This window comes from Teleopsis dalmanni, chromosome 1 (genome assembly GCF_002237135.1).
Source record: "Teleopsis dalmanni isolate 2A chromosome 1, ASM223713v2, whole genome shotgun sequence".
NCBI classification, from domain to species: Eukaryota; Metazoa; Arthropoda; class Insecta; order Diptera; family Diopsidae; genus Teleopsis; species Teleopsis dalmanni.
In genome coordinates, this window is record NC_051846.1 from 152648586 (window position 1) to 152659607 (window position 11022).

At 30.9% G+C, this 11022-nt stretch overlaps 4 protein-coding genes across 5 annotated transcripts in view; 1 reads left to right on the plus strand and 3 right to left on the minus strand.

Annotated features, from left to right (window-relative positions):
* LOC119666467 (solute carrier family 12 member 8-like) overlaps positions 1-253 on the minus strand; it is a 2582-nt gene extending 2329 nt beyond the window's left edge. Inside the window, exon 1 of the mRNA XM_038075744.1 lies at positions 250-253. Within this exon, the coding sequence (XP_037931672.1) occupies positions 250-253 (4 nt within the window). The remainder of the gene's footprint in view (positions 1-249) is intronic.
* A 373-nt stretch (positions 254-626) lies between these two features.
* On the minus strand, positions 627-5003 carry LOC119669403 (solute carrier family 12 member 8). Of its 2 annotated transcripts, XM_038079284.1 has the most exons (8): positions 4933-5003; positions 3467-3833; positions 2845-3392; positions 2579-2780; positions 2280-2514; positions 1633-2220; positions 1343-1521; positions 627-1280 (listed from the first exon to the last, which is right to left on the minus strand). In XM_038079284.1, exons 2-8 carry the CDS (start codon positions 3700-3702, stop codon positions 1121-1123), a joined length of 2148 nt encoding a protein of 715 aa, XP_037935212.1. In that variant the 5' UTR covers positions 3703-3833; positions 4933-5003; the 3' UTR covers positions 627-1120. The 2 variants fall into 2 exon arrangements, with proteins under 2 accessions (XP_037935212.1, XP_037935211.1); XM_038079283.1 differs by lacking the exon at positions 4933-5003 and having other exon boundaries at positions 3467-3888.
* Positions 5004-6388: 1385 nt separating this feature from the next.
* On the plus strand, positions 6389-7755 carry LOC119669404 (protein ANTAGONIST OF LIKE HETEROCHROMATIN PROTEIN 1-like; the record flags this gene model as incomplete). Its single annotated transcript, XM_038079285.1, is given in 3 exon segments — positions 6389-6781; positions 6845-7200; positions 7264-7755. Coding segments are annotated over 3 exon segments (1156 nt in total), but the record flags the coding sequence as incomplete, so codon positions are not given.
* A 247-nt stretch (positions 7756-8002) lies between these two features.
* Positions 8003-10791, minus strand: LOC119669405 (transcription factor Adf-1-like). Its single transcript, XM_038079287.1, has 5 exons — positions 10594-10791; positions 9241-9394; positions 8968-9127; positions 8758-8902; positions 8003-8550 (listed from the first exon to the last, which is right to left on the minus strand). The coding sequence occupies exons 3-5, from the start codon at positions 9098-9100 to the stop codon at positions 8064-8066; spliced, it is 765 nt and encodes a 254-aa protein (XP_037935215.1). The 5' UTR covers positions 9101-9127; positions 9241-9394; positions 10594-10791; the 3' UTR covers positions 8003-8063.
* Between the last annotated feature and the right edge of the window lie 231 nt (positions 10792-11022).

Here is an 11022-nt window from a genome sequence, read left to right on the forward strand (position 1 = left end):
TAAAGACCAATAAATCATGAAATCAGTTTGTTGTTAAACATATTAAGAAATCAATTTTATTTTTTGAATGCCTTCTTTTGTGCACTTAAAATATTTGATGGGTGCAATCCCGAAAAGGGTATAGGTAATTTCAATAAATTTATTTCGATCATAACGAGTGAAAAATTCTGACAACTAATTAACAACGAATAATAATAATGAACTTCGTAATGAATAAATAGTTATACTTTATTTTCATACATTAGATACTCATTTACATTTACCTACAATTAGTTTATTAGTTTTTTATTTAATTTACACAATTCAAAAATTTCAGTTATACATTCATTTTAATAAATACACATTGGGCTATAAAACTTACAACGATAATTCTTTCATAGCACTTAGCAAATCTGTATGTAGTACTTAGTATAATTTACGATATATTGTATTTTTTACGATATATTGTATTTGTTTATATATATATATATATATTTATGTATATATAGAAATTTATATAAATAGGTGTACAAAAAATTACAATTTAATATAACAGAAGAGTAATATTAAACAATTTTGAAAATATTTATATTACTTAATATTAGTAATTTCAGAAACATTAATTTATATTTTTTAATTTAATTTTTAAATTAAATTTTTTTGATTTTGTGTTATAAATTTCTCCAATATTTTACTCAACGTTTAAGTAATGTTTTTCCCTTTACTTATTATCTCATTATCACATATGCTTCCTTAATCAATTTAAGCACGTATCGCAACTTAAGGAAACATACTTTAAGTATTTTAGTTAAATGAATAAAGTTTGAAAATTGACAACGTAATTAAAAAAGCTAAAATTTACAATAACAAATAATATAAAATATAATATATAAATGCACAACAAGTCTAGTAAAAATTGTTTAATATTTTTGCGCTGGGGTTTATACATCGTGTTCAAAAACTTTAAAAATATATATTGTAGCGATTATAGAGGCAGAGATTTGAATTAAAAAAGCAAAAGCAGATGTGGTATAGAGTATTATTGCTTTGTTAATACATTTGGTTGATTGGTTGGTCCAATTGCTGCAAACGGTTATTGAGCTTTTTTTAATTACATATTAATTCCTTACAAAAAAATAAATTATATAGTATCCACTAAATGACCTTCTACTACTGAAGACTGATGATATCGCCTTCGCTGTGAAAAGTCTTCATTTTCATCATTTAATTGTGTCGGTGAGAAATCAACACCAGGACAAGACGGCGTTACCACAATTTGTTCATATTCATGCATACGTTTACTAAAACATAACAAGAAAAAAATAGTTATAATAATTAATAGATGTTAATTTTTTTCAATTACCCGAAGCATCTGAATATAACACTTTTAAGCCAAGCAAAAAAGTTAAACTCTGCCGTTAGACCAGGTTTCACCGCTGGATTGGCTGTGCCTACGTAAAACCATATAATAAAGACAACTAAGAAGCAGGTTAACGCGTAGTACCAATTCACTAAGAGCATCACTAATAATTTTGTGAAAGCCTGAAAATAAATATAACAACATCATAACAACAACATAATAACATCTTCAGAAAAAATGAACTAACTATTCTTTTTCTACAACAATAAAAATTTAACTAATATTAGACTTACGCCTAAAAGTGATGCCCAGCGATTGCAATAACCAGAGTACCAATTTTTGGTTTTTGAATGAATCGGTGGACGTATTGGTGCAATGGGTTCTTCATCTTCATTTTCATGTGGACTTGCACCTTCGGGCGCAGCATCTTGATTAGTGCTATTGAAACCGTCTCGTATTATGACAGCATTTGGATCATTAGTATTGTGATTTTGCTGGATATGATTTCGTTCAGTCTCATTGCTAGAAGCTCCATTTGTTGAAGGCACATGTAGTGGTGAGTTTTGTGGGCTTTGTAAATTCTTATGACGTACTCGATCGGGGAAGAGAATATCCAAATCATTTCCTTCCTGTACAGAACCATAACGACGAGTCTCATATGAAGGACTCGAAGCTTGTATACGAAAACGTTCTTCTCGCTGCTCTTGTATATCAAATGTTTGCGCCAATGCAAAATATGAGTAGTCAATACAAGCATAGGTCAGCAAAAATGGCATGGTTACAATAGGTGCCAAGAAATTGATATCACCAACAATAATAAAAGTTACAGTAACGACAGCCACAACCGCCATAGCATACAGTGGCACTTTGTTAGGACCGCGCTATAAAATAAAAATTCGTATAAATTGTATATAATTTACAAATTAATATTAAAACTTACGCCTTTGCCAAGTGCATCGATGCCAGGAATTACACTTTCATTTGCTATACTTTGTAAAACGCGTGGTGTGCCATACATAGCGCCTAAACACGATGACATACTTGACACATAAATTCCGGATAAGAGTAAAAATTGCACTGCAGAAACTTTAACGGATATCATGAAATCAGTAAGCAGTGTAACACGAGAGCACGTGGAACCAAGGAAAAGCACAAAAACCAAGTAAAGGAAGGTACTAAGTTGGAAAAAAAATACAGTTAAGTCAAAATTTATTCAAAAGTCAATGTGCATCTACTCACGATGTACCGAAGGCTGCTAATGTGCCATTTGGTATATCGGTTGAAGGTGCCCGTAAATCACCACTCATATTAATACCAGATAAAACACCAGTTACTGTGGGAAAGAATACACCAAAAACGCGAAACCATGAATAACCATCCTGATAGTTCGGCCAAAGATTATCAACGAAATCTCCAGTATTCCAGCCATTAAAACCGTTCTCTACGAAATAAATGCAAATATTTAGAAATATATCATTGTACTAGAAATTACAAAAGTAACTTACTAGGATCTTCGCCAACAAAACTGCCTACCATGAAATCTAGCGCTGATATCAGCAATATCATAAGTAAAACAAATTGTAGTTTAATAACCCACTTCACGCCAGCAACATTTATGCAGCCTAGCAATAGCACGGCAGCAGCAGCGAAACCGCGTATTGCCCATTTGTTGTCTTCTAAACCAACTAAACCCGCCATAGACTCACCAAAGCCCATAACGTTTAGAGCACAACCAACAGCTTGGCCAAAACAATACAAAAGACCAAGTGATCCACCAAAACGTGAACCTAACGTATGCGCAATTAGAAAATAAACTCCACCACTTTCAACACGACATCGTTCACAAATGCCCACTGCTGATAGAATTGATACCAGTGCAATGACCACTGTACAAAATATGATGAGTACGGCATTTATAATGCCTGCTTGTCCAACAATCCAACCCGACCGTAAAAATACAATCACACCAAAGACATTTATTAGGCAGGAAGTGAATACGCCATCCCATGTACCAAATAAAACTGGTTGTGATATAAAAAAATTTGACCTCCACCTGCAATTAGAATTAAAAAATCTATTTGAATTCATCTTATTCAGTACATTAATGGATGCAGCAACAATAATTACCATGGTTTATCTCCTTGTTCATCGGCAAATATTTCATTTGCGCCCGATGCATGATGACCACCTGCTGCATACGTGTACTCATTCCCAAGATCCACAAAACCACTTGTGTTGGCTCGCTGTCGAAAATTTGCTACCTCAACATCGTCTTCACTGCCAAGTCCAAAACGATTCCAATCTACTTGAGTACGACGATTAGCTCCGCTAACCGTTGCGTCTCCATTACTCTTATTACTCATCGCTTCTTGTATTTACGCTGTTGATTACTAATTTACGATTGATTGCTTTTTATGTCTCTTCCATCCACGCAATCAATTCTATATCGCGATTAGAAAAACTTCTTTCACTTCTTATCAATACATTGCACTTTCTATTTATTACAATTTATTTTCATTACAGTTTAATACATATACATAAAAAATTAATAATATATTAAAATTGCACTTATATTAATATTTAAATGTTTAAAATATAAATTAAAATTAAAAACATGAAATCATATATCAAAATATTTTCACAGGTTTCGTTTACACTACACAAGTGAGTTGTCAAATTAATTCACAATGGTCCAACTGATGTCATACTCCACCAGAGATGACAAGCCGACACTCAGTTATCGATAACTAATTGCGCGCAGTTGGAGTTCAAAAAGTTTTTTTAAAAAGTTAACCAATTATATTAATTTAAATGAAACGGCTAATCTTAAAGAAGTTGAATATAAAAGATATACTGAATCATTAGCTGGATTCAATAATAATATTTTTTAACAGTTTTGTAGTTGAAAACTGTATACTCCACAAAATCAACAAATTATTGTTTAATATACTATAAACTAATATAGTTTAAAAAGTTTATAAAAAAACAGCTACACTTTTCTGCTGTTCTCAATTAAAGTCATTAGTTTTTAGATATTGAATGTAACACAAATACAAATTCACCGAACTATAAACCATAAATTAGGCCTGTTCCACGAGCTATTCCTAATAAAACTCAAGTAAAGTGCAAACTAAGAGCGTAACACAAATAAAGTGTCAATTTGCGCTCTTTACACAGATTTTCATGGAACAGCTTTGTGTAAAATCTGGTGAGAACACCAGTGGTGCGCAAATAAACAATACTAAAATTTAAATTCAAACCAAAACAACTGATTCACACATCAGCGCAAATTTTACATGAAATAAAATGTACGAGTAAAGTCTGTGCAGCATTTTCAAATTTCGACAGGGACGTTATACTCTCTCAGATGCTCTCATTTACTCGAAAATTTGCTAGTAGAACGCACTTATGTGTACTCAAAGTTACTACGAGTGGCTTGTGAAACAGAGCTAATATTATTCATTTTTTTTTTCGCAATAGCTAGTTAATATATGACAGAACTTTACTAAAACTCTTATTTACAGCGTTAGTTAAACAACGTTAATGTTCACAAATATATTGCAGATATTAGTAGTTTAACTGTAGATAAGTACCATAAACATTCATATATAACACTAAAAGATGATTCACATTATAGGCTTTCAACAATTTATGACTAAAAGGCTATATATTTCTTTATTTTTAAACTAAACTTATATTTTTAATTTTATTCACTTTTAATTTCTATTTTCATCAAAATAATTTGTTAAACTATTTTTCTTTTGTTATGAAACAATGTAAGCAAAATTCTTATCATTTTGCAATATTCGAGGCATAATCTAATCTGCAATTATTGCCTGTTTATCAGAAATCGATTACTATTTGTGGCAATATTTGATTTAATTCACTGAAAAAAAAAACAATTTTAAGTAATAATTAATAAGATTATTATTTTGTTAATAATAAAATATTTTTAATTGTTAAATTTAAGTAAGTCATTTGTAGAATTAAATTGCTCAAGTAAACCCATTTGTTTTTCAACCAAATAATTGTAATATATAATTATGATAATCCTATTATATATTACCTATTATCATTAATAATTTAAATACGAAATGGATGAAGATTTTTCAAAATAACCTTACTCACATTTTATAAATTTTAAATAAAATATTTACAAATTGATTTTTATAAACATTGTCAATATAAATATGATTCCTTACTTTAAATCCTTCCTTAGAAAATTATAATAAAAAATACTTAAGACTTGGGGCACAAGGAACACCAAAAAAGACTATATACTTCCGATTTTAAAAGTATTTTAGAATTTCAGTTTCAACGCAAATATTATTGTATGTTTATGAAACAAAAACAATAAAACAATAAATTATATAGTATATATAAAATTTTTAAAGTAATTACTCTATTTTAAATAATATTTGACAATATAATGGCCCAAATGAATCCCTTAGATATCGTGATGAACTAACACAACTCTTTTTTTTTACAGAAACAAAACATCTTATTCGCATATTTCGCATCTACTATTTAGGCTGAGTGCGAGTGCGACTAATTTGATGGTAAATTGAGGAAAATAGTATATTATATCGGTATGGGAGCAAATGTTGGTATTTACCAGAATTTGTGTAGGGTAAATTAGGTGTTACTATTGTGAAAATTTTATAAGATGTTTAATAAATAAATAAATAAATTTAAAAACTTTTAACCAAAAATAATAACTGCAATAAATAAATAAATACATATTTATATAAGTGCAGTGCAAAAAATCCCTATTTCAAATTTCAATTTACTTTACCTCAATTTACTTGAACTCGCAGACGGTCTTACAATAATATTAAGAAATTAATTAATTATAAATGCTAACAAAAACCATTCTAAACAGCAATGGTTCTAGCTGTCTTTGTTAATAGTTGGTACGTAACGTAAGAACTTGAGCGAACTTAAGTAGAGAAAGAAACGAAACGAAAATCTCGCTCTACTCTAAAATGCAATGCGCGGTATGTAAACAGCTGATTTTGTTTACATCTGAATAAGTGGTGTACGTGAAATAATAGTGAAGCTATTGTAATGAAAATTAAAAACAATCATATTTAGTGAAATAATTAAAAATATTTTTAGAAAAATATTGTGAAACATGAATGATAGAGACCAAATTACTGTGCAAATTGGCAAGATGTTTTTGAACATATTGCATATGTATAGGATACGAAAACGAATGCTCCGTAGAAAGCGGCGAGTTCGTTCCATCAATGTGGATCACGCAATAAATGGATATTATCGGAAAACGTTTTTACCCATGAAAGCAAAAGATGATGCACAATTTTTTCGTCATACGAGGATGTCTAAACAAATATATGCTTTATTATTAAAGCAAATAGCTCCTTCTGTGACAAAACCTGGACAGCAGATAAACGCTGATGAACGTTTATCACTTACTCTTTCGTAAGTGTCAAGTACTGTTTTATTAGTAATTTTTGTAAAAATAACACCAAACATTTTTTAAAGGCATTTGGCACATGGCGACCCTATACAGAGTTTAGCATTGAGCTATAAATTGGGAAAAACCACAGTTAGAAATATCGTGTTGGAAATGTGTGATGTGATTTGGCAAACATTATCACCAAGGTATTTAAGAAAACCTACAGACGAGCAATATCGCCATATTGCAACAGATTTTTGGCAAATATGGAACATGCCAAATTGTGTTGGTGCAATTGACGGCAAGCATGTTGCTATTAAAAGTCCTCAGAGATCAGATTCTCAATTTAATAGCATCGTATTATTAGCAGCTTGCGATGCTATGTACTGTTTCACAACGGCAAGCGTGGGAGCATATGAGAGTGAAAGTCAGAGCGATAGAGGTAGTTACATTTCGCTTCCTTAAAAATATCTAAACAAATATAATAATGATTGTTAAATTGTAGGAATATTTCGAGTAACAAGTTTTGGTAAAAATTTGGCAGAAGATAAACTAACGTTGCCGCGCAGTATTCCTTTACCATTAACTTCGCAACCATTCCCTCATTACTTCATCGCCGATTGCGCTTTTCCACTAAAGAATAATCTAATGAAACCATTTCCAGGTGATGGTGATGACACAAATAGAACACAAAAAGTGTTTAATTACAGATTATCTCGGACGCGTCGGGTGATTGAAAATGCTTTTGGCATTTTAACAGCACGTTGGAGAGTGATGAGAACGTCAATGGAATTTAATCCAGAAAATGTAGAAAAAATTGTATTAGCATGCTTGGTGCTTCACAATTTCGTTATGCTGAATGATACACAGCGATGGTATTGTCCCCAAAATTTTACAGACATTGAAATGGAAGATAATTCTGTAGTTAGAGGAGAATGGTATAACGAATTAATACCTGCTGGAGGACCATTGCCCTCCGTAACGTCTTTTGTACGTCGTGGGCCAGACACTGCATATAATTTGAGAACATACCTGGCTAATTATTTTGTTAAAGAAGGTGCAATTTCTTTTCAAGATCATATTAGTTGAAAGCAAATACAATTAATTTAATTTTTTTATTTTAAGTAATATTAAAGAAAACCTTACAAAGCAATTAATCTCTAAGTAAAAATATGTTATAATGTAATCAATTTAAGTACTAATACTAACTATATATTATAATATTAAAAAACCACTTACGAAATAAATAATAAGTCTAGTCTTACTCTAATTATGTTTTGTATTAATTTTAAATTATAATTTCTATTATTCTTCCATTTGCGCATCCATGAGTATGTCAGTGCATTGCTTTATGACTCTGACTTGCTTTTTATCGTTAAATTTTGATAAAATTGACATTGCCATTTGACCAAAGCCTCGAATTGTTTCATTGTATTGTCGTTCTTGTGACCTGCTCTTAACAAAACTGTCGAAACTTGCTGTTGCTTTCAAAATGGCACTGTCAATTTCATCATGCGCACCAATCTTTCTTTTTTTTTTGGTTGGTTGTCGGGGAAAAGAGAATTTTGGAGTTGGGGACACGTCGTCGGATGATATTGTTTCGGTGGGTGATATTGCTTCGTCAGCTGATATTACTTCGTCCGGTGATATTGCTTCGGGGGGTGTTGTTGCTTCGGCGGATAATATTGCTTCGGTAGGTGATATTGCTTCGGATTTAGGCACCAATGTAGAAAGTTGAAATACCATTGGTGGTAATGTTGGTGTCGCATTCGAAAGCATTAAACTGCCTGGACTTTGTTGCATGATGTAAAGAAAAGCATTTATTGAAAGAATTATATACAGAAAAAAGGACTATAGTTAAATGATATAAAATGAAATAAAAATTATTATATTATTATTATATTATTTACAATTAAAGTAAGCCTAGACCCATCAAAATATTTTTATCTTAAAACATTTTTCATTTTAAAGAAACATTAACTAAATATTCTTTACTTACCCGCGTCGGAGTATATGTTTCCTCAAAAACATCAACTGTTCGTAGAGATGCCATTCTATCGATGTACTACTCCCAGACGCACGCTCTCGTGATTCTTTACCGAAGCGTTCTCTTAGACTTTTCCACCGCTTCTTTACTGCATTCTCTGTATTAAAAATCAAATATATATAAAATTGTTTCAATTATTTTTTTATGTCGCATGATACTGACCATTAACTTCCAGTTCATCAGCTATTTGCTTCCAAATCATATTCTTTTTTTCGTTGTCTTTAAAATCATTATGATTTTTGTCATACAATATTGGATTGTTTTCAACCAGAGATATAAATTTTTCCTCATCCATTTTTTCACTATGAGTAACTTAAATTATCTATAAAAAAAAGAAAAGGATAGTAAAATGTTTAAAATTAATTTTTTATTAGTTTTTTTACTTTTGTTAATAACACAAAAGTTGTAATAACAACAATATTGCAAAACACCCACCATAAACAATATTTCGCGAACAACTGATCAAAATTCTTAAGTTCGCTCAAGTTCGCCGCTTTTGTTTATTTCGTTCCTATCAAATACACAGGTTTGGTTGGTTGTTTATTTCGCTTTGGTGTAAGTTCGCTCACGTTCTTACGATACGTACCGACTGAAAGATACGTCGCTTAAGTGAATGGCATTTGTAGCAATTTGTCTTTGAAAGATAGATTCATTTAAGTGCTTCCATAATATAATTCCACACAAAAATTGTTCTTAAAAACTACTCTTCAGACAAGTACGATACTGCCAATATTAGTGAAAAAAGAAGTCTATTTCTAGATAAGCATTCATTTCAGTTGTGTTAAAATGGAACCCACGCTGAAATGTTTACAATTCTAAATGTTTATTTTAAGCCCCTGTGGTTGTGTTGTTTAGTCAAAAATTTTAATTATTTTTAAATTCATAATATATGTTAATAATATATCAATAATCAAAAATATAAATTTAGATCATTTGGATTTTGTTGATTGTCTCACACACCGTCTCTACCTTCAACGATGTGTCCGTTCAAGTTCTTATAATCTTCTTCCGTGTAGGGTTAATGTTGAAGTCAACTAAAATCAATTAAGTCCAAAATCGTAGGTTTGTGTAGAACTAATGACTTCTTATTGTGACTGAAGCAGCAGCATTGGTAAAGCCTAGGAAGAATTGTTTTAAATTTTCAATTTCGTTCTTACGGACCGTATCGACTGAATGCGCCTTAATACTTTTGTTTTCTAGAAATCAATGCAACCAATATAATAGACTATTTCACATCACTTAATAATACGTTAATAGCTAATAAACTCTAAATAAGCCTTTGTAAAAGATATTTAATTTTTTACAAAATCAAACGTAAGCCTTTGGCTCAATATATCCTTTCGATATTAATGCAAATTTCGACTTTTACATTGTGTTAGGTTATGTTGAAGTGCCGGTCTTATACACCAATGCTTGTTTGAGTTTCAATAATGGCCCATTGCACTACGTTAGCAAAAAAAGTGTAGTTTGCAACCGATAGTGAACTAATTCTAAGTATCAATTGAAGAGTTAATATTTAAAACACACCCCCACTGTACAGTAGGACTGTACATATACAATATTTGTGGCTAATTATTTCAAGTTTTAATTTCTCATCACCATTACTTGACATCTACAGTTCACCGGGGGTTGTGACCAGTATTGCAATTTGTCTTTATACGGGTCTTTTATTCACTGTCTTTAATGCTACTCCAGTTTTAAATGTCCATTATCTCAAAATATGATTTTATATCTTTACGCCGTCTTAGTCTTACTCTAGTTCATGGAACGTTACTTTTAATGATATACCTGATTCCGTGGAGTCTTTGCTATTTAAGTGATCTTGAAATGTTTTCATCATCTAAAAGTTATCAAATACATCGTTCGATTGAACTGACATCTTCATCTTCTTACCATCCTCTTCTTATCAGTTTGTGTTAACAGATATGTTTTCGAATTTTTTCAATATACAGGTTCAATTATTCTATGGGGACGCCAAGGTTCACACTGGACTGTAGTGCTAAATAAGAAGAAGAAAAATTATTCTATAATGAATAATAATTATGTACTTTAGAGTGATAATACGCTCGAGGTTAACTTGAATTCACTCTGTTATACATTTTACATTATTCCATAATGTAGCCCCCAAGTAGTAGCTATATACCAAAATTTAGTACATATATAACTTAAGCTGTTTGAATGAACGATTTTTAAGAGTTTAAAAATGACTACCATATA